Raw genomic sequence first — 27,697 nt, 5'->3', positions numbered from 1 at the left:
CAACAAAACAACAGTGGGAAAAAAATGGTCACCAGGAGCAGTGGATTCATAGTGCAGGCACTGAGCCCCAGCAATAACCCTGGAGGAAAAAAAGAAAAAAGAAAAAATGAGAGAAAGAAAAACAGGGGGGGAAAGAAAGGAAGAAAGAGCAAGGGTAGATAGCATATGATCACGCGAACAGACTTTCACACCTGAGGTTCTGAAGTCCCAGGTTCAATCATCTGCCTCACCATAAGTCAGAGCTGAGCTGAGCTGATCAGAGCTATGGTAAGCAAGAAAAAGCATATATATATATATATATATATATATATATATATATATATATATATATATATCAAATGATTTCAAATGAAAATACTGAATACATACATATACATACACTGCATTCTTGCTTAATATAACTACATAATTTATCTTTTTTAAATCTTGGCAAAAATATCCTGAGGAAGCCATTCTATGTATGAGGAAAGTGAGGTTCATTACTGTTTAGACAGTTCATTAGCAATAGAAAGTCAAGAGTGCCAGAGTCAGATTGTACTTTTATATAACCAGCCAATGGATTCATTCAGGATGGCAGTTAAGCTTTGTTTTTTATTTTTAGTATCAGTCTATTTCCAACATATTCCTAAAATACTGAAATCAGAAGACAACTTAAAAAGTTGTGATGTCCCCAAGTGAATCAAGGACTTGAGTGTTAGACCAGAATCTATCAGATACATAGAGGAAAATATTGGCAGAACTCTTTTCCGCATAAATTTTAAAGACATCTCCAATGAAATTAATCTAATTACAAAGAAGACTAAGGCAAGTATAAACCTATGGGACTACATCAAATAAAAAATCTTCTGCACAGCAAAAGAAACCACTACCCAAACCAAGAGACCCCTCACAGAATGGGAGATCATCTTTACATGTCATACATTAGACAAGAGGCTAATAAGCAAAATATATAAAGAGCTTGCCAAACTCAACAAGAAAATAACCCCATTCAATAATGGGAGAGGACATGGACAGAATATTCATCATAGAAGAGATACAAAAGGCTGAGAAACACATGAAAAAAATGTTCCAAGTCTTGATTGTCAGAGAAATGCAAATCAAGACAACAATGAGATATCACCACTTCACTCCTGTGAGAATGTCATACACCAGAAAAGGTAACAGCAGCAAATGCTGGAGAGGGTGTGGGGTTAAAAGTACCCTCTTGCATTGCTGGTGGGAATGTCAATTGGTCCAACCTCTGTGGAGAACAGTCTGGAGAACTCTCAGAAGGCTAGAAATGGACCTACCCTACGATCCTGCAATTCCTCTCCTGGGGATATATCCTGAGGAACCCAACACACCCTTCCAAAAAGATCTGTGTACACATATGTTCTTGGGAGCACAATTTGTAATAGCCAAAACCTGGAAGCAACCTATGTGTCCAACAACAGATGAGTGGCTGAGCAAGTTGTGGTGTGTATATATACACAATGGAATACTACTCAGCTATTAAAAATGGTGACTTCATCGTTTTCAGCCAATCTTGGATGGACCGTGAAAAATTCATGTTAAGTGAAATAAGTCAGAAACAGAAGGATGAATATGGGATGATCTCATTCTCCAGCAGAAGTTGAAAAACAAGATCAGAAAAGAAAACACAAGTAGAACCTGAACTGGAATTGGCTTATTGCACCAAAATAAAAGACTCTGGGGTGGGTGGGTGGGTGGGTGGTAGAGAATAAAGGTCCAGGAAGGATGACAGAGGACCTAGTGGGGGTTGTATTGTTATATGGAAAACTGGGAAATATTATGCATGTACAAACTACTGTATTTACTGTCTAATGTAAAACATTAATTCCCCAATAAAGAAATTTTTAAAAAAGTTTTGATGTCCAATCATTTAAAATATTTTTTTTCTTTTGCAGAGTCATTCCAGAATTTATTAAGGTCAAACCTGAAAGATATGCATGCAAGGCCAAAGTCATCTAATCTTCATCATTCCCCTTTTTCTAGTCACAATTATTTCAAAGTATACTAAGATTTTTTCCTACAAAGAAATCCCTTCACTGAAAGAGACTAAGACAATGAATAGTAACTGCTAAGGGAATATATGTTCGGTTAGAGCCCCTGGCAGGGGAGTCACTTCACAATCGGTGAAGCAGGTCTGTAAGTATCTATCTTTCTCTCCCCCCTCTCTGTCTTCCCTTTCTCTCTCCATTTCTCTCTGTCCTATCCAACAACAGTGACATCAATAACCACAACAATGTTAAACAACAAGGGCAACAGAAAGGAAAATAAATAAATAAATAAATAGTAAAAAACAGATGTTAACCTTTATTTTATCATTTATATAGCAAAGTACAGTTTTTTTAGGTATGGCTAACAGTTCATAATATCACTTATGTATAAGAAGTCTCATATATGTAATTTGTTTTTCTATCACTGGCCATAAACTATCATAATTATCATTCCTACCACACACATTGTATTTTTAATAAGTAAAATGATTTTACTCTTTATTTTTAATATATTTATTTATTTATAAATAACTTACAAGACCATAGGATAAGAGGGGTACAATTCCGACCACCAGAGCTCTGTATCCCATCCTCTCCCCTGCTAGTCCTCCTATTCTTTTTTTAATTTAATTTTTATTTATAAAAAGGAAACACTGACAAATACCTACTCTTTATTTTTGAATTTCAATCACATTGCAGTGATTCTGGGTCTGCCTATTTAACTTTCCAGTGAAGAATTCTGAAAAAAATATTAATGAATACATGATAAAGAGTTAATTTTAGTTAAACAAAATCTTAAAACAACAAAGTAATTAATATACTCTCATTTTTAATGTTCTTCTTTACTTCTTTGCAAAGAAAACTGTAGAAATCATAAAGACCTACATACAGTGCTTATTCTAAGCCTCACAAAGTCCTTTAGTATGCAGATAATAGAAAGATGATGTTGAGGAATTATTCAGATGCAGTCTATGCCCCCAGGTTTTACCACTCCCTGCATATCCTAGCAGTGCCCTTTTCAAATTTTATCAAGTGGGTCTTTCCATTTGACCTTAATAGCTGGGAGGGTAGATGGTGTTTGCCAGTGAAGAATAATAGGAGGCAGGTCTGAATTATTGTAAATATTAAAGAGATTTAATGTAGTTAAGGCTTTTGCTAGCTGGATATTGGGGGGGTACATTCCTCTTTATCTTTATTTAATTGAGCCTTAAGGGTTTGATGGGCCCTCGACAATGCCTTGTCCCTGTGGATTATAGGGAATGCCCGTGGTATGAGTAATATTCCAGAGGGAACAAAAATCTTTAAATTGTTTGCTGGTAAACATACTCTGTTGTCAGTTTTCAGATAAAAAGGCAAACCCATTATGGCAAAACAGGAGAGCATATGGCTTATAAGCTTTTTAGAGCTTTCTCCCGTCTGAGCTGTCGCCCACATAAATTTAGAAAAGGTATCAATTGAGACAAACACATATTTTTGTTTGCCAAAGTTTGGTATGTGGGTGACATCGATTTGCCAAATAGCATTAGCTTTTAAGCCTCAGGGGTTAACCCCAAGAGTCTGAATAGCAGGTGTTTTTATGGGACTTTCATAGGAAGAGCATGTAGCAAGGATATGTTTTAACTGTGGTAAAGGAACATCAGGAAATCGAGCTTGAAGGCCTTTAAGATTAACATGGGTTAGGGAATGAAAGTCAACAGGATCAGAGACAGAGACTAGGAGAGTTCCTGTGGAGGCAAGGTAGTCAGCTGCAGCATTCTCTTCAGACAGGGAACCAGGAAGAGGGCTGTGGGAACGAAGGTGCTGAATATACAGTGGTTGGGTTCGAGAACAGAGCATAGAGGCAATTTGAATCAAGAGAGGGAAACGTGGGTTGTCATCAATTCTCACATTAGAACGAGCAAGCCATAGAAGTAAGTTAACAGTATACACACTGTCAGAAAAAAGGTTGAAGGATTCTGGTACAGCTTTTAATGCAAGGAAAACAGCATAAAGTTCTTTGTACTGAGGGGAATTCTCAGGAAGCTCAGTAAAGAGAGGGTTAGGAGATTGTTTGTCTAGGTAATATATAAGGGCAGCAGCTCCCCTTTTTCCACCATCAGTAAAGACTGTAGGAGCAAAGGGAATGGGATCCCAAGAGAAAAGTTTAGGTGCTAGTAGAGGCAAAAGAGGTAAAGAAGCTATCAATTTATTAGAAGGAAAATGGTTATCTATTTGTCCTGGAAACCCCACGAAGCTTACGGCAAAGTGGGAATGATGACGTATGAGCCACTCTGTATCTGTGAGAGAAAGGGGGAGAATAATTAAATCCAGTTCTTTCCCTAAGACCTGCACAGACCTATTTCTTCCTTGGCGAACCATGAATGCTAACGCATCTATCTCAGTGAGGAGTCTTGGAGCTCCACCATCTTCCTTCACGGTCTGCCTGAGGTCTCTGAATTCTTTGGAGGAGTATGGATACCACACCTGAGGGTTTTGTCTATTGGGGGCCACATTTACCGGGAAGGTGTGGACTTGATTTGATGACATGGGGGAAAGAGTCACAGAAGTGGAAACTGCCGTAGTGGCCGCAGGGGAAACTGAACACGTATCTACGGGGACAGAGCTCTCGGGGCAGACTGCAAAAGGTTTAAGGTCTCTAAGCGCTGAAAACATATCCTTTAACTCTTGTATTTCAGCCACAAGATCTCTTAATGATGAGGTATCAGCGAGGGGAGGGATCAAAGCAGCAGAAGTCTCTGCAGAAGAAACCGAACACGTGTCTGTGGGGGCAAAAGTTTTGGGGCTGACTGCAGATTGCTTAGGGTGTTTAAGTCCTGAGCACATATCCTTTAATTCTCGTATTTCAGCCTCAAGGTCACTTAGCCTTTTGGCAGGAGGCCTTGTACATATCCTGAAAGTAGCAAATATAGCCATGAGAACCCATGGTGTAGTGAAAATTAAAGCATCTCTGAGATCGAGAGCCTGTCCCAGGAGAGAAGGATATAATGACTGGGACACCTCCTCGTAAAGCAGAAAAAATCCCATGGTGGGGGGAAACGCGGGGCCACAGAGGCAGGCGGATGCCACTTACCTGTGTCTGGGTGACTTTTCTGGACCTCAGGCTGGGCCACCCAGTGGGGCGTGAGTGCGGGACACGATGGGCGCCAGGTGTCAGGCTGTGCCACGGAAAAGACAGAGAGGAGGTCTGGAGCAAGTGGGGTACACAAATCTTTATTATTGGATCAGGAGGGGGTGGCTCAGGCCACGTGGAGTCAGCCGAAAAATATGGCCTCACCACCGGGCAAGAGAGAGAGAGCGTGAGAGCGCGAGAGAGTGAGAGAGCAAGAGAGCAAGAGGGGGGGGTGACGAAAGAAGAACAGGGGGGGGACGTGGGAGGGCTTTTATTGGGCAACAACCAGGGGTGATGTGTTGGGACAGGATTGGTTGAAAAGGGCACTGCTAGGATATGCAGGGAGTGGTAAAACCTGGTGGCATAGACTGCATCTGAATAATTTCTCAACATCAGAAAGCCACAAGGCTAAACCTTCCATTCATTTTGGCACATATAATACAAAGAGCAATATTCAAATATGAAGGTCTTTTTACTTGGATTGCCTCATCCCAATGCTAAGTCATGCATTAAATATCCAGTTTCAGCAGTATGTATTTGCCATTCACTAGCCTAGTAAAGATGGTCTTTCTTGAGAACCTACAATTTTAGATATGAAACTGAAGCCAACTATCTAAAGAAGAAACCTTAGTACATCAGAAACATTGGATAGGTTAATAAGTTCAGCAAGACTAAGTAAAACAATGGTAATTAAGTGGGTGAAAATTTGGTCAGAGAACCACAGGAATACTGGATTCTCAGGCCTGAAACAGGTGTCCAAGTGCCAGAATGCAAGTCCAACTTCCGATGGAAACATACGATAATCAAATTAGCCAAGTTTTTTTTTTCTTAATAGCTGAGCTTCTATTTGGCAACATAAAAAGTCCTGTGCCAGTTGCTGAGGAAAGAATGTGCTAGGAGCTGGCAGACACTGGCACTTGGAAAGCCAACAGGTATGATGATGGACAGCAATACCAGCTGCTACTACATAGAAAAGCAAAGGAGATGGAGAAGAGGCTCAGAACACAGTGTCCCAGACAATAATCCAGCCCTTACCAAGGTGTGTTTGGTATACTAAAAGGTGGTGTACTAGGGAATGTTCAAAGTAAATCAATACATAAGAAAATAATAATAAGGGAAATAAGTAATAAGAGAAAAAATAAATAATAAGAAAACTCAGAGTTAGCTCCAGCCATCCCAGACAAAGAAAATATAGGCATTGTATTCCATGTGAAGTAGTCTCATGTTCTTTAACATGAAAGACAAAAATGATGAGTATATAGGAAGGGAAAAACATGATACTTGCATCAAATTCAACTTGCTATGTTAGCATAGATTAACTCCTGTTATCAACATGACATTGCAACAAGTTTTAAGGGTGTAAGTAAAGTCATGTAGATAACAAAGAGGAAATGTGTCTTAGTCAGACAGAGTTGTCAAACCAGCATCATAGAACTGGGTGGCCAAAACAATAAAACTAATTTATTATCTCTTTTTTTTTTTTTGCCTCCAGGGTTATCAATGGAGTCTGGTGCCTGCACTACAAATCCACTGCTCCTGGAGGCTATTTTTTCCATTTTTGTTGCCCTTGTTTATCTTCATCGTCGTCGTAGTTGTTGTTGTTGTTGTTACTGTTGTTACTGCTGGATAGGACAGAGAGAAAACGAGAGAGGAGGGGAAGACAGAGAAAGGTAAAGAAAGACAGACACCTGCAGACCTGCATCACCACTTGTGAAACTACTCCCACCTGCAGTTGGGGAGCCGGGGGCTCAAACCAGGATCCTTGCACCAGTCCTTGCACTTAGCGTCTTGTGCTTATTAACATGCTGCATTACTGCCCAGTCCCATTTTCTTGCATTTCTAGAGGGTGAGGAGGGCATGATGGTCAGATTCTGATAAGAACTTTCATCTTGGCTTATCTTTTGGTTATTTTTCATAGGCCAGAGTGGTAGTACTAATTCCATTATGAGAGTTCCATCCTCATAACTACATCTAGCCCTAATTACCACCCTAAACCCCCATCTACAAATACCATCACCCTAGGGCTAAGGATTTCAACATAAGGATTTGAAAATGGAACAATATTCAGTCCCCTGCAAGGAGAGACACATGGAAAATGATGAGAAACAAATATGGTGGAACTAGGGGAACAGGAAAAAAATCAGGGAGGGACAGAAAGGTGCTTGTGGGTTGTAGTGTAAATAAACTAAGGAAACAACTTAGATATAGATGACTTTCCTTATGTCTTTTATTTCTGTCTCTATCCCACTTCTTTCTACCAGGCTTTCTTTCACCATATACTTCTGGCCCTTGTTGTCAAAATAGAGATAAGGAAGAACAAATTTCCCAGAATAATTATTTCAACAGTGTATAAAAAACATTAATGCAAAGTTAATGGCTGCAGTTGGAAGTTAAACCAAAGGATGATTTTTATCAAAGATTTACACATCACAGAGATGTTTTTAAAATTATCATCAAATAAAAACAAAGAACAGACCCTCTGTGCACGTTTCTTCTTCATGACCCACTCTTAGCTCTTCCTACTCTTGTGTGTAGGCAGGGGTCATGTTACAGGGCTGTGCTATAGAACACTGATCATGGAATCAGAGACAACTTATATAGCAAGAAGCTTTTTCCAAAAAAAAAAAAATCTATTTTAAAAGTAAAACTAAAGGAATAAAGGAAGCCAGAAACATACTCTCTTGCTAAACCCTGTCCTAGATATTCATAGCTATTGCCAGCATGTATATAGTCCACTAAAAAAAAGTAAAAATGAACAAATATAACAATGAGTACATGTTTCTAAAAAAAAAAGAAATGAAGCACTTTAAAAAGCACAGAATATGAATGAAAACTCTGCCAGAAAGCTCCAATACATTTACAAAACCTTTGAAGCTTTGAGCTCACTCCAACAGCTGCTGTCTCCTGAACAGTGAAGAAGTAAGGTAATCACTCACATTTTTCCCCTGGAAGAACACACAGCTGCACAGATGCGCTTGCCTAGAAGGGATGTTAGAAATGATGATCTAATCATAGAAGCTCACGCCATTCTCCATCATTCATAGAAGATAGACTACACTTATGAAGACCAGTGTCGTTGGGTTCAAAAGGACTTTGAATTGCAGAAGTCCTCCTAACATTGACTCACTCACTTAACATATATTTACTAAGTGTTCAAACACTATGCCAGGCGTTGTACTGTGTGCTGGAAATACCATAGTAAACAAGGTCCCAACTGCAACTGCTTATACTACTCTAGGAGAGAGAGAGAGATGGGTGTTGAGTAAGTAAATTCACAGTGTGCTGCTTTAGCAGAGGACTGCATAGGGAAAACATCTTAAAGAAAAGATTCATCATCTAAGTTCTGCTCTTTTTACTGCAGCTGTTCACCTAATTCCTCTAGCATTAATTCTTCACTTACTCACTGCTACATAAATATTTATTAAGTAATTCAGGGAGGTAGTCAGCATGTTGAAGAATGCCCTTAGTGGGGAAGTAAAAGATGGCTAAAATATAAAGATCTTCTGCCTGAGGAGCAAATACTTTGGTGATGAGGGAAAAACAGTACACTTAACTTTAAGTCAACTATGATGAAATAGGGTGGGAACAAGCAGGTGGAAAAATTCTTCTCCCTGGAGTATAATATGGCCATATTGGAAGAACCAGAAAAAAAATGGCATTTCAGGCCAAGAGTTTTATGAACGAAATTAGAGACATGAAGATCTGTGAGGAGTCCTCAATGCCAAGATGGGGATAAAGCAGAGGTTGGACAACTTTTTTTTTTCTGCCAAGGGCCATTTGGGTATTTATAATATGATTCGCAATTATTAACTTAAAATGAGCACTTATGAGATAATATTTGTAATATAGGTAATTGAACACACAAAGGTGAAAGAAAAAAAGTCAACCTTTATCTAAGACTGTGGGAGAACTATAGTGGTTATCTAAGGGAGTAGGGGTGGAGAGACAGACCTTTGGTGACAGGGGAGGTGAGAAACTATATTCCTAATGAAAAAAAAAAAAAGGAAGACACAGAAAACTGAGAAATGCTATACATGTACGAACAACCGTATTTATTGTAAACCATTAACACCACCAATAAAAAAACTAATTTAATGTTGCTATGAAAAAAAGTTCCTAGAGTTACTGAATTTTGAGTCCTGCTTGCACTTGTTCTTGGTAGGGCTAAACCAAGAGATTTTTGCAGGCTTTAATGACCCATGGGATGGATGTTTCCCATCCCTAGTCTAAGGAAAGAGCAGGAGATCTGAATCTGATAAATGCAGACTAGATTCTCCTCAGGTGTGAGAGTCTGAAAAGTTCTGGTATCATTCTGAGCCTCTGGGCCCTCATCTGAAAGACAATGTTAGTGATCACCACCTTGTTGTATGGTTGAAATAATTGTCAACACATTAAAGGCACTACAATCACTGTAAAAGCAAAGCCACTGGAAAACCCCCAGGGGCTTTTAGAAGTAGTTGGGCATGAAGCTGACTGAAAATGTGGGGTGACAGTGCTAAAAGACCATGTTAACAAAAGTGTATTCTCTATAGATACGCAATTATAAGTCATTTTCCTAACAACCCAACTCACATCCTGATTAGGGTTTGGTATTTGGTAATGAAACTGGAACCCTGCTTCCCCAGATCCCTGCCCCACTAGGGAAAGAGAGAGACAGGTTGGGAGTACGGATCAACCTGTCAATGCCCATGTCCAGCGGGGAAGCAATTACAGAAGCCAGACCTTCCCCCTCTGCACCATATAATGACCCTGGGCCCATACTCCCAAAGGGATAAAGATTAGGGAAGCTATCAAGGGAGGGGATTGGATATGGAGTTCTGGTGGTGGGAATCATGTGGAGCTGTACCCCTCTTACCCTATGGTCTTGTCAATACTTCCATTTTATAAATAAATTAAAAAAAAAGAAGTAACAACACATGTATGTAGCTGTTCTTACATACATGATCTTATTTCATCATCACAGAAATCTCGTGGGAACATATTTCCATGACATTCATTTTACAAATGAGACTCAATGTATTTTAATGCTATGCCCAAAAGAATACAGCCATCAAGTAACAACTTTCTTCTGCCTGCTTTCCTCATCCAGAGCAATTCTTGTTCTAGGCTTTATCTTGCTCCTTCATCCTTACCAAAGTAGTTGTCCAGAAGGCTTGTCTGCTGCAACCATCCTGAGTAGTTAGTCTCTGTCTCCCACCCACCCCCACCCCACCCCCATCTCTCTCTCTCTGTCTCTCTCTCTCTCTCTCTTTCTTTCTCTCTCTCTCCCTCCCTCCCTAAAGATCTCCCTCAAGATCAGTCCTTTCCAAGGTCTTTAGCTCTAGCAGGGGCTGACACTCTTCTGCCCCCTCCTGGCCTGGGTCAGAATCTTAACAGCTCCTGTTGTACACCTTTATTAGTACTAACACCCATTTCCTTAGTATCTCAATGTCTGAAAGAACTACAAGGGTTACTGAAGTTTATGCTGACCATTTCCTCAGATTTACAACTTCACTAATATGGCATACACACACATGACAGACTCCATTTATTATATGTTTACTTCTAGTGACAGCTCTCTAAGGAGAGCTTTACAAGTTTCCTCATTGAACATTTTTTATTAGCTCAGGTGTTCGTGCTAATGGAAAAAGGAGAGGAAGAACTCCGTCCCATAGGAGCCACTAGAAATGTTTCCACTTACAAAAGAAATCTTCAGAGGCTTATTATGATTGAACACTTGAAACCAGGCTCATTTATTAAATTATATATCTTGAATTTTGTCACATTTACTAGCATAGTCTTATTTTTCTCCATGGCTGTCATAACAGGGCATTTTCAAAAAATAAGATTCACTGAAATGAGTAAGTAGCAATCTATTTCCATTCTGTTGAATATTGAGCTTGTACTGACTAATTGTCACAACGAAAGAATAACTTAACATTTGCTAAAGTCTCAAATGTAAAGTTGTCACTTAAAGCAGTCACTCAGTGTCCTTTCAAGACAGTACACTAAGGTAGAGGAAGATGAACAGTCAAGACTTTGTGCACTGAAGGGTAGAATGCTAATAAAGATTACACCTAAACAGTTCTTAAAGTAGAAATACTGCCCTGCAATTAACAATACATATGTAAACATGAAATCAGAAATTTCCTAACTCTTACTCCAACCTCTTTCTACAATCACATCATAAACTGAAGAAAATGTACTTTTAATAAGGAATGCTACCACAAAGTGTAACAGTAGAGAAAAGTTAATAGCATGTCAAATCCATTCTTTGGTCAGTAAACCATTCCATCCAGAGGGTTGTCTCAACTCTATTCTAATTTTTTTAAGAAATATTTTTATACATGGTGAGTTTTTCAGCTTTTTCACTCTATAGTATGACAAAGGAGAAATTATGAAATGGCAATGCACTTGTTTAATTCAGTATCTTGCCACCAGCATCCCAACTCTTAAAGCAACTGCCCACCAAATACTCAGGAAAATACAGATCGTTGCTTATCCCAGCAGATTAAAATTAACAATTAAATTAGTTATACTAAAATTGAAATTCTTGCAAATAATACAAATTTGGGGATCAACAACAACAAAAAAAACTCATTTCCCTCTCCGAAAAATAAATTGTATTTCTTTGCTTTTTCTCTTTTTGCTGCTATGTAAACTTTTTGGTTACAATGGCAGTGAGCTCTTATCAAACTTTTCATCAGGCAGTCTTAAAATGCATAACAAGTTCACCTATGTACCCACTTCCTTTCCCTGCAGAGACATATGCTGTAAGATTTCTTTCTTATATGCATTTTGATCTATATATCTGCTTTAAAATCATTTTCACAGAGTAGAATGTCAAATATAAATGGAGTTTTTTTAGTATTCACTTATAACTGCCATTCCAGTAATCACCCAATAAACGGATTTTCAGCAGAGTTCTAAGCCCAGTATACCGATATACACACAAATGCTATATACATGTGCTTCTAAACCAATATGCACTTTTTTTAAACATACAAAATCAAAAGTTAAAGGTAAAAATGAATCCTCTGATCCAATCTATCATACAAGCCCACATCTGGGCATCCTACTTTGGAGACACTACTTTAGACAAAGCAAAAATAATTGCTTGAGTGTATCTCTATAGCACATTCGAAATTTAAAAAGAGTAATCCTATTAATCCCAAGCTCAAGCAAAGATTACTAAAACATTGGGAACATACTTAGGAACATACCTAAAATAAATATCCTAGCATTATTCCATCCTAGTGTCCCTAGTGCCATTGGTTGTCATCTTACTCGTTGGTCCCTGCCTATTAAACATTTTGTCCCACGTTTTAGGCACCAAGTTCCAGAAGCTACTGATTCCATCCAACTTTTCTGGGTAGATGATCCTGTCAAAGTGTCCTGGAACCTCACCTCTTCAGAGCCCTACCCTAATAAAGAAAGACTGGCTGGGGATAGGTATTGACCAGTCAACAAGCATATCCAATGGAGAAGCAATTACAGATACCAGAACTCCTTCCTTCTGCACCTCAAAAAGAATTTTGGCCCATACACTGAGATGGGGAAATGTTAGAGGGAGATGACTGGAGGACCCTGGGAACTGTCTCCCAAGTTCCACTGTGACCTGAAACTTCTGTGGCCAGGAACCTTTGTTTTCTCCCTGAAAAAGAGAAGAAAATCTGGAGAACACCTCAGGAAATCAGGTATTATTTCCCTTATCTAAGAGGGAAGAGGGAAAAAAGACACCCAGATGTTTTAGTAAGTGTATGAATGGCTGAGAAACAAAGTGGAGGTGGGGCCTTAGAAGTGAATAAAAATGAGGATTAGTTTCCACATAGGGTCAGCCATCTTTGCCTGAAAGGCCAACATGCTTTTTGGCATGTGTGCCTTTTTGTTTTACTAAATAAAAATTTAAAACATCTGAGAAAAAAATATGAGGAATACTTTGATAGAGTAAGGGGGAGCCTTTAACAATGATTAAAAATCACTCATTTGAGTCTTTTATAAGTAGTCATGGCATGTATATTCAATGGAGTACTGCTTACAATTAAGAAAAACTATTTTGTGTCCTTTGGGACAAAGTGGGTAGAACTGGATATGATTATGCTTAGTGAAATAAGTCAGGAATGGTGGTCAGATGGAGGCACACTGGGTTAAGCACACATAACATGAAGCACAAGGACCCATGCAAGGATTCCAGATTCCAGTTCCAGTCCCTGTCCCCCCACCCTTGGCCCCCTGCAGAGTGACCACTTCACAAGCACTGAAACAGGTCTACAGGTGTCTTTCTCTCCCTCTCTAACTCCCCCTCCTCTCTCAATTTCTCTCTATCCTATCCAATAAAGTGGGGAAAAAAATGGCCATCAGGAGCAGTGAGTTTGTAGTGGCAGCACTGAGCCCCATCGATTACCCTGGAGGCAAGAAAAAGGAAGTAAAAGATAGCCACCAGATAATTTCACTCATATGTGGAATATAGAGAATTGAAACATATGAAATTGAGAAATATATAGTCAACCCATATCTAAGACCTTGAGAGAACTATAGTGGTTATTGTTAGGGGGCACAAAACTTTGGTGTTGGAAGTGGTGTATAACTATACCACTATTGTAACATTATAAATCACTATTCAGTCACTAATACAAATAAAATAAAGAAAAAAGAGAATGTTTTATGATGTGAATGTCAAATGTCTTGCAATAAACTTTTGTTAAAACTCAGTCATGAGCATAAATTTTGCTACATAAAACAAATTTCCTTCATTTTTTCCTTTCTTTAGGTCATGCTTTGTAACATGGCCTTTACCAAATCCCCACCTGCTAAATTCTTACCAAATTTCAAAGTTCACCACTCTTGCTATGAAGACAACTCAACTCCTCCAGTCAGAATTATCACTCTGCCATAAAACTATTGTCTTTCTCACATCTCTATCTTATAGTAGACATAACTTGAATTAATTTTTGAAGCCTACAGATCAATAATGCTTTCCTTATGCATCATATTCTTTCTACTCTAACTTCTGCCCCATCACACATATACTATATGTTCTTCCTTTTTTTTTTTAAGTGGGGTTATTAAGGAATATGAGACAATTGTCACATGAATACAATTTCTTGCCCCACCAACTTAAATCTTCCTCCACCATCAGCAGTGGGTCCTTAATGTCTACACAACCACCTCCCTCTACTCCCCACCCTTAGAGGACTTGACCTTGCTAAAATAAACCTTGTCCAAGGTTCAACCTGCACACAGTATTATTAATGTATGTTCCCAATCTAAAATTATTCAAAAGTTCAGACCTGGCTTTCTGGCTTTTCTTCAAAAGCATATAAATCTTTTGCCTTTAAAAAAAAAACTCAGACCAGAACATAGAGAACTTTAGCTGGTACTACAATATGAAATTAAGTAACAGTCAATAGTTTTTAGATCTAAATCAAAGAGAAAAATCTCAATTTGTTTAAACTCTAACTCAAACTCTGCTATTTGTTAATAATTTCTTCCTTTAACAAAGAAAGGGGCTGAGTAGAGACATACCTGGTTGAGCACACACAATGTACACCATATATTGCACAAGGATATGGGTTCAAGCCCCAAGTCCCCACCTGCAGGGGGCAAGTTTTACAGGTGATGAAGTAGTGCTGCAAGGGTCTTTTTCTTCTCTTTCTTTCTATCTTCCCCTCCCCTCTCAACTTCTGTCTCTATTGAAAATAAAAAATATATGTAGTCATCCTCAAACTTGAAGTTTTCTATAGGAATACACTTCTAGCTATAATTAAACACAAAAATTATTTCTATTTATTTTTAAATTTTGTTGCCATTTAAGCCACGAATAATTATTCTTAACTTAAAGAAAATGAATATGCTCAGTAAATAAATTCAGATAAATATCAGGTTTTAAACAAAAATAGGAAGCAAATTATATCACATTATAGGTGCATATATGTAATAGAAATTTTAAGATTTATGTATTTAATGAGAGAGAATAAGAGAAAGAACCAGAGCATCACTCTGGGATATATGGTTGTTGTGTCTATGATCTAGCTTGGAATCTTACAAAGACAAGTCCTACACTCTACCACTAAGCCACCCCCTCAGCCACATGATAGAAAGCTTAATGGTATGGCAGATAAATAGTTTTAAAATGTGACTGTAACAGACATTAAATAAAGTCAAAAGAATTTAGCTGATCAGTATCCTGTTGCCTACCATCTATATAAAAAAAAAACAAAACAGAAAATGTTGTAAATGATTAGATTCAAGGTTCAGAGACAGTGATTCTCAACAGAAAGAAGTGATATTTGACAATGTCTAGAGAAATTTTGGGTTGTCATGAACTGGGGGCATAAAACTTACATCTTGTGAGTAGAAGCCAGAAACACTACTACACATTCTTTAATATGCAAGACAGCACCTACCACAAAAAAATTAATTGCCCAAGTGCTAAAAAGGGGCAGGGGGGGGAACACTGCTCTAAGAAAAAATACAAAGCTCACTATATAGCACCCCTTACCTAATGTCATAGGCAACCTCTGTGCAACACTGACCCTTTCCTTATTTAACCCTTGTCACTGCTAACCTTACACAGGAAAATTCCCCAAATTTTTCCAAAAATTTACCAAATTTTTCATTCTTGCATCTCCCATACAACCACTGCCCTATACTAGAAATTAATTTTAATAGACTATATTGAAGGGCTTATTACTCCCTTATGTTCTGACACTTTGGCATCAATATTTACATAAGACTTTCTAATTAAACCAGTGGAGTTGTGACATTTCCAGATGATTCTGTATTATCAAAAAGATTTTTTAACTTTATTAATTTTTTATTTGATAGAATAGACAGAAATTAAGAGGGAGGAGGAAGTCATAAGGGAGGGAGGGAGGGAGGGAGGAGAGAGAGAGAGAGATCTACAGAACTACTTCACTATTTGTGAAGCTTTCTTCCTGAAACTGGGGAGCAGGGGCTTGAACCTGGGTCACTGTGCACGATAATACATGCTGTTAACCACCTGGATCCTCCAAAAGGTTTTTTTTAATTAAAGTAAAAATTGATTTGAGAAGGGCTGGGGAGACTATATAATGATTATGCAAAAGACTTTCATGCCTGAGGCTTTGAAGTCCCAGGTTCAATTCCCAGCACCACCATAAGCCAGAGCTGAAGAGTGCTCTGGTCTTTCTCTCTCTGTAGCTTCCTCTCTATAGTTCTCACACTAAAATAAAGTGAATAAAACATCTAAAATTATATTTTAAAAAGGATTAATTTGAGGAAAACTTTGATTCCCTCTGAATTAATTAGTTCCTTTACTCAATTATTATAGTGACATCTTGTAGAATAAACTTGACCTTGAAATCTTTTAGTAACATTTTATTAGACCTGTTAGCTTTCTCAAAAGAGAATCTAAATATAACTACTTTCAAGTTAGCAAAAACAATACTTATTAACATTTAAAAAGTTACTAGTTTAAATAGTTCAGCTGACAACGACTCAGCGCTTTGTTCTCAAATGTACTACTGCAAAACATAAGCCACACATGCATGTCTGAAAGCAAATTTTTTGCAAGGTTCTTTGAAGCTATTTTGTGGTTAGTGTTTTCTTTCTTTTTTCATTCTTCAAATAAAGCTCTCCAAATCCGTTTAAAAGAACACAGCACCTGTGTCTTTTTCTTTCTTTCTTTCTCTTCTTTTCTTCTTCTTTTTTTATTTTTTAAAAATTAGAATTTTTTTTACCCTTGTAACAGTATTTAAACATGGAAAAACAATGTGTTCTTAAAACAATTATTCTACCATTGTCTTCCCTTTAAACCTAACACTGACTATGCATTGACTGTAGTGGTCGGTATGTCTTGGAGGCAATTCATGTGTTTAAATTCAATTTGATTTAACTCCTAATTTTGACACACATGAGGTAAAATGACAGTGAAGGAGAAACTGAATTCCTTTCATTTCAGACCTGCAAGTACTCTGCCAACGGAAAAGATAGCATTATTTTTAGCCACTATAATCGGCAGAGGAGGCATGATCAATACGCCATTCTGAAGAAATCAACACTGAGTAAGATTAAGGTTATGGCCACACGAGTTTTAGGAAGAAGATAAATAAACCACCAGAGCCAGCATCATCACACCAGGTCAATAAAGACCACATCTGGAAGAGGAGAAAGAGGGTGAGGCAGATATGTGTGGCCCATTTCCTTATCATTTATTTGTTTTCTTAAATACCATTTGTGAAACACCTGTTAAGTACTGAACAATATGCCAGTTGTGAGCACAGAGAACAAGAAGACCAAAATTAGGTATATTTGTAATTCCTAGTCATATCAAAACAAAAACAAACAGTACCATCCTCCAAAGATCTTAAGATGCTGAGTGTCTGTCTCCAGCTATTCATGGACAGTTGTGCACCACGGACAGGTGATGGATTCCCAAAGTACTGTATAAAGGAAAAAACCAAAAACATGAGGAGCACTAGCTTAAGAATGACCTAGGAAGGGACTAGAACATCAGGAAGTAAAAAGAAACGGTCTGCTTCCTCACTAGCCAGGAGCACTATCAAAGCTCTTCTGTTAGAAAGCACACTTGAGGGAGTCTGGCGGTAGCGCAGCGGGTTAAGCGCAGGTGGCGCTAAGCACAAGGACCAGTGTAAGGATCCTGGTTCAAGCCCCCGGCTCCCCACCTGCAGGGTAATTGCTTCACAAGCGGTGAAACAGGACTGCAGGTGTCTATCTTTCTCTCCCCTTCTTTGTCTTCCCCTCCTCTCTCCATTTCTCTCTGTCCTATCCAACAACAACGAGATCAACAACAACTACAACAATAAAACAACAAGGGCAACAAAAGGGAATAAATAAATAAATATTAAAAAAAAGAAAGAAAGAAAGCACACTTGATGGAGGCCAGACTGTGGCACACAATCTGTGACTCATATATACACAAGAATCCCAGTTCAAGCGCCTGGTTTCCACTTGCAATGGGGGAAGTTTCATGAACTTTGAAGTAGTGCTGGAGGTGCTTCTCTTCTCTTTCTCTCACCCTTCCCTTTCAGTTTCTATTGAGAAATTCATGTTTTCATGAATTCACTGTTCAGTCTTTTGACACTGATTCTTCCCCTTCATATGAAGATGTTCTAGATCCTACCTCTTTTCCCCTACTATCTCCTCCACAATTATTCCAGAGTATAGTGTACTTGGTAATTCCTAGGGAGACACTAGGAATTTAAAAAAAATGTGTTAAAGGAGAAAAATGATAATTAATGGAGGCAACTGTAGAACTTTTCTCTGTAGAGCTAAGTCACTAAAGACAGTCCTTTTCTTACCAACTGGTTTGCAAGGTATTCACCAAAAGGACTCTACCTCAAACTTTAATCTGGCAAACACAGATTTATAGCTCAAAACAGCACTTTTCAAATTAAGTCACAACCCCTTAGTGGGATGTGAACTCACAGGGGCTCAGCAAATTTTTTTAATAAAATAGGAAAAAATTAAACAGAATAGTACAAGAAATACGCAAGTATATTGCTGATAGTAAAATAAACATTGTTATATGAACTGGTTTCACTTTATATACACATGTGATTGATTTGTTATCTAAATCCATTTGCTTCCTAAGCAGTAGGGTATATATATAAAAGGATTCAACAGAATTATGTTTTGATTTGATTCAATACAAATTTCCTCTTTTTTGTTTTTAAATCAAAGACCAGGTTAAGAGATGGAAGGTCAGGAGTAAAAGTCACCACAGTAAATGGACAGGTTATTTGGAAAAAAGAGAGAGAGAGAGAATTTCAAAGTATAAATCTTTTATCTTAATTATTTTTATTTAGTTTTCCTGAATTTCTGAGTTGGGGATATATTTGCTATTGTTAAATTCTTCTAATCTTGTACAATAGACATAAATTAAAGGTAGGAATTATTAAAAGTAGGAAATGAGTTTGGATGTACAGGGCCAAATTCCTACCACAGAGCAAGCTACCTCAAACCCTATCCTTGTAAGTTCCAAACCACTGAGCAGTTTCTGGACTAGAGGTAGCTTTCTTCTCCCTTGAAAAAACATTTAAAAATACCAACTTCTCAAGTCACTGGCAGTGAACCAACTGCTCTCTAGGATATGAAGCCTGAATAGGATCATAGCCAATTCACATTTTTAAATAGAATTGAATCTGTGGCATAATGTGATTTTTATAAACTCTTTGAGAAATTAATATTTTCAGATGTGATTTTAGAAAAAATACATATTGGCTTGACACCCTTAAATACCTCATATCCCCACCTCTTACTCTCATCCCTTGAAAAATATTGCTATCACATCTGCCCTAGACTGAATGTGGTGGATCAGCACTACCAGAACAGCCCAGGGACATCATATGGTTATATCCTTGAAAATTGTGTCCCAGAAATTTCCAAACACATTCTCAGGATGTGTTGTCCATTTTGTAACATGTCTAAGCATCTTGATTTCAGGAGTCAGTGGCTTACAACAGATAACTGTAATAATAGAAGACTATTGACTAATTAAATCACTCTATAAGGTACTGTCTACACTTTGGAACAAGCCACAATATAACACCATGGGTATTGTTTACTTAGCATCTTAATGATAACTAAGTTACTAATGGATTGCATATTTAGACCTTAGACCAGTGGCAGCAAGAATTAACTCTAGACTGGGAGAAAAGAAAGTCTTGAATCTAGTCTTCTTTATTTTAAAGATTTATTTTTATTAAATTTACTTTTTTGATAGAACAGAGAGAAATTGAGAGGGAAGAGGAGAAAGAGAAGTTGAGAGAGATTGGTAGATACTTGCAACACTACTTCACCTCTCCTGAAGCTTTCCTCTTGCAGGTGGGACCTTGAACCTGGGTCCTTGTGCATGGTAATGCATGCACTTAACCGGGTATACCACCACCCAGCCCCAATCTACTCTTGATTTTTATCACCAGTTGGAGAAAGAAATCAACAGCTATGTGTCTCCTAATAATACATCTGTAACACTAGTTGCTTTATGTTTTAGGTTTATCTTGTTAAAAAAAAAGATAATTTGGGGGTGGATGGTGGTACACCTAGTTGACCACACCTGTTACCAAGCACAAGGATCCTGGTTTAAGCACTGTCTCCATCTTCAGGGAGAAGGCTTCACAAACAGTGAAGTAGTGCTATAGGTGTTTTTCTTTTTTCTTTCCCTATCTCTCTCTTTTCTCTCTAGATTTTTGTCTCTATCCAATAGAATAAAAATAAATAAAATGTAAAGAAGATAATTTTAATTATAAAGGGAAATATTTCTCAAAGTCTCTGTTGTTTATTTTCGGAGGCTCCAGCTGGCCGGGCTAGCTTCACGGGCGGGTAACAGAGACGACCAGAGACACATGGCTAGGCAGGGAAGCTGTATTTCTTTATTCAGGAACAACGATTCATAAACTAACCCAAACTAATCACCAAACAGAACTCTCCTGCCTCCTTCCCCGATTCATAAACTAACCCAAACTAATCACCAAACAGAATTCTCCTGCCTCCTTCCCCCGCAGTGGCGCCAAGAACTCTCTGAACTCTGTCACTCTGGAACTCTATCGGGGTTCCTTCCTGGGGCGGGGACAAGCAGGCCACCAAACTAGCAGGACTAAACCACAATCAACTAGAGATGGGGGGGAAGGGGACCAAACCACTATGAAGAATACCAACAAGTCTCAACCAAATGAAGTAAGCATGTACTTTACTGGAGCTACAATCTACAGAGAACTTACCTGATATACATGACTATTAAAAAACAGTGCAGTACAAATGTTTAGCATTTATTTTCAAGGTAATCAAATGACTGGCTATCAGAGAGTCTAAGCAATACATAATTTATTTATAAACGTTCTCCATGATTCACTGCAAAGTATAACATCAGGGTTTTCTGTTTGTTTTATAGACTTTAAATTCTTGAAGGTTCACTTAAGAAGTCTATATATATATATATATATATATATATATATTCTGTTGTTGTTTATTTATCCACTTTCCCAGTCTTCAAATTAAAAACAATCTCTTGAGTTTTTCTGATAATCATGCTTATTCATAAGGATAACATGTCCTGTATCAAACCAGACCTAGTAAGAGACAACTTGAGAAATCTTTACTCAGAATGCAGATGTTTTGAAGAGACAGTCCCTGGAATACTATCACACCCTTTATAATGTAGCTGTTTCTAAAACACCAAGTAAACTGTTTTAAGTAAATTATCTCTTAAATTAGAATTTTATCTCATAACTGCAGCTCATCATACATGATAGTAGGTTTCAGTTGTTATAGAAGTAGCCATCTTGTTTGTAACTCAACAGTAAATGCAAACATCAGCAGATATTCAGGTGAACAAACCCACTATACACACCAACAAGTAATCAGATGAACGTTAAAAAAAAAAAAAAAAAGTAGATAAGGGACTGAGGAAACAGCATGATGGTTACCTTAAATGACTTTTATTCCTGAGACTCTGAAGTTCCAGATTCAATCCCCAGCACCATCATAATAAGCCAGAGCTGAGCAGTGCTCAGGTTTCTCTTCCTCCCTGTATCTCATTCATATCCCCGCCCCCCTTTCTAGTAAATTTTTAAAAATTTGAAGTGCATTATAGCAGGATGTCTGTGTGCTAACGTTCAAATATTCTGAAGTAATTTTAAACAGTGAAAAATTAGCAATTTTCTTTCAGTAGTTCTGCCATTACTATACATTTTTTTTAACTCAATAAGTCTTTAAGAGCAGTGGCAAATTTGGATGAGGGTGACCCTTACACCTTCCCACTAGGTACTAATATCCAAAATCTTGCTCTGATTTTCAATGACATCAAAAAAGAGAATGACTGTTAGCTAAACTTTTTCCAATGAACAGAAAATGGAAATGAAATTGCTGAGTATTAAGTAGAGGTTTCAACATGTCAAGAGTGAGATGTCCTATTAAAAAAAATGACCTAAATCTAAAATGAGTATTAAAAAGAAGTCCACTTCCATATGCATAGAAGGGGAAAATGGAAAAGGGGAAGAAAGAAAATAAATAAATAAATAAATAAATAAATAAATAAATAAACTTTACAAAAAAACTATGGGAGCAGGGGTCCGGTGGTGGCGCAGCTGGTTTAGCACACATGTTACAATGAGCAAGGACAAGAGTTTGAGCCCCCCAGTCCCCACCTGCAGGGGGAAAGCTTTGCAAGTGGTGAAGTAGTGTTGCAGGTGTCTCTCTGTCTCTCTCCCTCTCTATCACCCCTTCTCTCTTGATTTCTGGCTCTGTCCAATAAATAAATAAAAATAATTAAAATTTTTTTAAAAATGTAAGCACATGGCTGGCATCACTCACATGATAAAGTCGCTACCTGTTTGGATAGTCAGAGGAAAACGATTTATTTATTTATTTATTTACTTCACATCCAGGAAAATTACTTTTTGCATATATAATTTAAATAAATCACTCCAGCACAGGAAAGAAGAACAGCAGAACTCTTTCATTAATCACCTCTGCTTGGACCCCATGTGCTGTTCTTTTTTTTTTTTTAAGCCACTCTCATTCATTATTCTATCTTCAACTCTCTTAAATGATTCATTCCCCCCTTCACTCCTGAGCAGCCTCTGCAGGGAAGCTAGTATTTAAGTTTAATTTCTAGTGCCACTTGCTTTGGAGAGCCTGATGAGTGGAAGAAGGAAGGAATCTAATAATTCTGTCATAGGTTGGAAGGGAAGCATCTGCCCTCCACACACACACCACCCCACCCCCCAAAAAATAACTAGACAAACAGGACCCTGTGCCAAGTTATAATCGTGAACAAACACACCAACTGGGAGAGCAGGGCCCACGTGCGGTGGGAACTGTCACCCAAGGGAAGTGGCAGCCGGCTTGGCTAGTGGGAGGGAGGGTGGAAGAGAGTCGCGGCAGCTCGCAGCTGCACCAGGATGGCACTAAGGTCTCTTCCAGGCACCAGGCAGGTTCAAATGGAAACGCAGGGGCCGGCTCCCCGAAAGACAGCACCCCACGCGCGCCCCGGGCTTCCCCAGCATCTCAAGCCCTCGCTCAGGGCGCCCAGCTCCGCCGGGTCTAGGGCGGCCCCGCGCGCTCCAGCCCTTCGCCCCCCGCCCGCCTTACCGTCCCAGCTCCGACTCCACCTCGAAGAAATCATTCAAAGCATCCCGGTTGGAACCGTCGATCCAGTAATCCGGGACGAGGCTCGCGGTCCCCGTGGCCGCACTGGCGGTGACCGAAGAACTGGACGAGGCGGAGCACGAGGGCACCGTGACTTTGAGCATCTTCGCGGCGGGACTCCGGAAGCCGCCGCCGCTGTCGCCGCCGCCGCCGCTAGAGCGCCAAGCCCCGCCGCCCGCCGCCTGCGAACGCGGAGTGAGAAGGGGCGTCCTTCACCCGCGCGCACACACGCCCCCCGCGCCGCCTCCCCGGGCGCCCTCGGCCGGCTGCACACCACTGCGGCGCCCCTCCGCTCGCTCTGGAGGGAGGCTAAGCCCGGGAGCCGCGAGAGGCTGTGCAGGGACCAGCGCGCGGCGTGGCGGGCTGGAGAGAGCAGAGGCGGAGGCGCTGCACAGAAGAGTCCCTCCTCCCTCCGCTCCTTCACTCCACACCGCCCACCGCCCAGCCTTTCCAGATAGCTCCTTTTTTCTCCCTCTCCCTCTCCCTCTCCCTCTCCCTCTCCCTCTCCCTCTCCCTCTCCCTCTCCCTCTCCCTCTCCCTCTCCCTCTCCCTCTCCCTCTCCCTCCCCTCCCCTCCCTCTCTCCCACTCTCCCTCTCTCTCTTCTTTCTTCTCTCTTCTCTCTTTCTCTTTTCCTTTCTCCCTCCCAAGCTGAGGCTGCGGCGGTGATGCCGACTAGGGCGGCTCCCGATGCAGGAGCTTGGAAAGGCACTAGGACTGGAGCATCATCCCCAGCGCCCTCCCGCTGGAGCCCGGAGCCAGGAAGGGCCCGCGCGCACTGGGACGGATACTGCTGTCTCCAGGGGTGGCGGGAGCCCGGCGAGCTTTGGGACCTCTTGGCTTCAGGCGGCCCAGCAGAATCCTGAGAAAGAGACCTGGCTGGTGTTTGTGCAACTCATCTCTAATCAAATGCATGTCCACAGAATCTCTCCCTTAAAGCAGGCTAGCCAGTCATCACTTGTTCTCGCTCTGACTTATACTGGTATATAGGGAGGGTGACCACCCCCCCCCCACACACACACACACACAGGTCCCTTATCTGGACCCAGTGAAAGCTGGAGGAAAGGGAAGAATCTTGGTCCAGGCTGACCTGACTCACCTTTGAGAGAAGTCTTCAATTGGAATAGATGCTGTTGTGCTGCTACAGACAATACCTCCGTTGACACTCACTGTTGAGACTCTTGAAAAGGCAGGTACTTGCAGTGTCCTGTTCACTCCAGGCTACTGAGGGCCAACAACAGAAGTAACTCAGAGAATTACTGGTCAGAAAGGAGCCTGTGGAAGCCAGCAAGTCCAACCCTCGTTCTAACGACATTCATGACAGAAAATTGCTACGTTGAGATGTCCTTTCTCAAGCTGGGGGGGATAGATTAGTGGTTATGCAAAGACTTTCCTGCCTGTGGCTTGGGCGTTCCAGGTTCAATCCCAGCACCACAATAAACGGGAGCTGAATAGTAGTCTGGTGGGAAAAAATGAAAAGGCCAAAAGACCTGTTTTCTCTTCCCAAGAGCTGTGGTCCATCACTACCATTCTACAGTCTGAAATCAAAAGACAGACTAATATTCTAAGTATTGGTTATTGCATATCTTGTATAGTTCTACCTGTGAACATTTTTCTTCAAGTCTCAGCAAAGATCAACAACTGGTTATTATATTCTGTTAAATTTTTTGTAAAATATATAGGTATATACAATATAGTTACTATATAACGTCTCATTTCTAGCTAAATAACTCTAGGTCTTTCATTTACTCTTTGTTCACAGATGTTACTTGTGGACTTCCGCCTCCCAAATTTCCTCCAACATGTACCAACCTCTTCTCAGTATGTCCTCATTCCTTATAACATCACCAACAAGGTCAACATTCTCTTCTAATGAATACATTTATTTCTTATTCTTAAGGGCATTCCTACCACTAAATAAATAAATAAATAAATAAATAAATTCCAACCGATAAGTGCAAGGAGTGTGGGCCACACTTGATTAGAAATGAAAAAAATACAAAAATTATCCCTCAGATAATTTTAAGAAATACAACACATTTTCAATTTGCAAATGGCCTAAAAATAGCAAGTAATGTAGATTCACATAAGTTCACTTAAATACTGAATTGTTCGGTGAAAAACTGATAATGCTCATGACTTATTACTCTTCAGGAAAATAATTCACTTACCTTCATGTTAGAAAGTCATATTTATAAGCAAAGCAAATCAAACTAGTAGAGCTCTCAAGATTAAATCCTAGGTTTTACAAAATTAGCTTCCTTAGCTTGCACTGGTGGGTGTAGTGATTGGCATGAAACAGTTGCTAGGTCAATTTTAGTCACACCTCTTTGAGACAAGTCCTGAAGTGGTAGGAGTACATGTAGGTACTTGTCTGTTGTAATTCTTTTACAAGAGAAGTCCAAAGCAAGCATATTTTATTGAAAGAGATAGTAAGCCTTTCTTCTGCTGCTATTTTAGAAAACAATGGCTAGAGAAATCCATTTCATGGTACAGAGACAATTTTAGAAATGATATTTGTTTTCAACATTACTTCAGTCATTTGACACCTATGTTTTTAACTGACTTTTCAGTAAATGCTATAAACTGAAGTGTTTTTTTTTCTTTGTTTGTTGGTTGGTTCGTTTCTCTCATCCCATAAGTTTTCAAAGAGGGTATTTGTGTTAAAGAATTAATTAGTATTTAAAACAGAAGATAAATAAGTGTTTTAAACAGATAGGAAAGCAGTCGAATCCACGCAGCTTATCTTCACTTCTTATAAAAATTTCATTTTAGTGGCCCAGGTGGTGGCTCAGTGAATAAAGCTTAGGACTTTCAAGCATGAGGTCCAGCAGCACATGTACTAGAGATATGTCTGGTTCTTTTCCTTTCCACTTCCTTTCTCATTAGTAAATAAATAAAATATTTAATAATAAATAAATATTCATGTTAAATAGCCAAAAAAAGAAACAAAAACCTATACCCACAAAAGAAAGGGACAAGTACTATAAATAAAATCTTAGCATTCTGGAATAAATGAACAAATATTTACTGATAGAAGACTGGATAGGCCTGAAATACAGATTTTCAATAGGAGAAATAATTAAGAAGTTTATCTGTTGACCACAGAATTCTTTAAACTCTGTACTAAATTAATTATGTTACCAAATATTTCTTTAGGTGAAACAGTGAGCATGGTATTGTTTGAACATTCCTGAACATTCTGGAGAGATAATAGATTGAAACTTTGGAAATATTGCAAAAATACGAAATGTTTTGGATCACAATGTACCACTAAGCCATAGTGAAGACAGTTTTGGAAAACTACATAGCAACTAGATTTTCAGGTTTATTAGACTCCCCAAACACTGAAATATATCTATCCCATACCCATCCATACAAGAAGTGGGGCAATTTCTTATTAAAAACCAAAAGAGCCAGAAAGATAAATCACTAGGCTTTTATACCTGAGATTCCTAGTTTGATTGCTGGCATCAGAGACACCTGGGTGGTATGCTGGCTTGTCTGTTTCTCCTCTCTGCCTCATGGGAAACTCTCGCTCATCCATAATAAATAAAATGAATCTTTAAAAACAAACAAAAGATAATTCACCAAATAGGATGTGTGCCTTTCCATGGGTACAATTCAGATTCACACCCTAGCACCACATCTGTGCTATGGTACAGATGAAAGCTCTGGCATTATGGTGTCTCTCTGTCTTTTTTTTTTTTTAGCGATTCAATATTTATTTACAAAATTGCATATCAAGAGGCATATAATTCCATACCTTTCCCACCACCAGAGTTCTTAATTCCCAGTCCCTTTATTGTAAGCTACAGCAGTTTTCCTAATGTTGCAGATATGGGTTACTATTTCTACAACTATCTGCCTATATTTGTATACAATTGTCCCACCCTTTTTTAGGTCCCGTCTTCTATTCCTTTCCAAGCTACACATAACACTATTACTACATCCAAATGTCCCCTCTCTTTCCTCTTTGCTCTGGGTCCTGATGGAGCTGGAGTTCAGAGCCCTCTTACCCTCTTCGTCCTATCACTTTTCCCCTGTTCTTTAAATGCACAGAAGAGTCACCAAAAGCAGAAGGCTAAATGTTGTCACCCATAAAACAAAAGAACTCTTCTATATCAGACACATATTTCATTGGCTTTTCTTCTGAGGTCTACCTCAATGTTAGCTATCAAACTCAAGCAAAAACTAAGGAAGTCATGGGCCCCTAAGAAGATACCTCAGTTTTTGCCACCTTAATAATCCTATTCTCATCTGTTCTGTTCCTAATTTTTGGTTCCTGTTTATTAAACATTTTGACCTGCTTTATATCTTACCACCTTTCAGCCACCAAGTTGGAGATGCTATCAAGATTCCATCCAGACTTCCTTGGGCAGATGACCTCAATTTGTCCTATAACATCACCTCTCCAGAGCCCTACCCTAGTAGGGAAAGATAGAAACTTGCTGGGGATAT

The 27,697-nt window shown here is 39.1% G+C and overlaps 1 protein-coding gene across 3 annotated transcripts in view; it reads right to left on the bottom strand.

Moving 5' to 3' along the window:
• CAMK4 (calcium/calmodulin dependent protein kinase IV) overlaps positions 1–24,457 on the bottom strand; it is a 267,756-nt gene extending 243,299 nt beyond the window's left edge. The window contains exons 1-2 of one of the 3 annotated variants that reach the window (XM_060201264.1): positions 24,336–24,457; positions 23,182–23,420 (exon numbers count right to left, since the gene is read on the bottom strand). In XM_060201264.1, coding sequence (XP_060057247.1) covers positions 23,182–23,342 — 161 coding nt within the window. In that variant the 5' untranslated portion in view covers positions 23,343–23,420; positions 24,336–24,457. Of the gene's footprint in view, positions 1–23,181; positions 23,626–24,335 lie in introns of those variants that run through there. The other 2 variants (XM_060201263.1, XM_007531867.3) reach the window with 2 other exon arrangements.
• Positions 24,458–27,697: the final 3,240 nt, after the last annotated feature.

This window comes from Erinaceus europaeus, chromosome 11, assembly GCF_950295315.1.
Source record: "Erinaceus europaeus chromosome 11, mEriEur2.1, whole genome shotgun sequence".
Lineage (NCBI taxonomy): Eukaryota > Metazoa > Chordata > Mammalia > Eulipotyphla > Erinaceidae > Erinaceus > Erinaceus europaeus.
The sequence above is the reverse complement of the archived record's forward strand: the minus strand, read 5'-3'. Positions and strand labels throughout refer to the sequence as shown.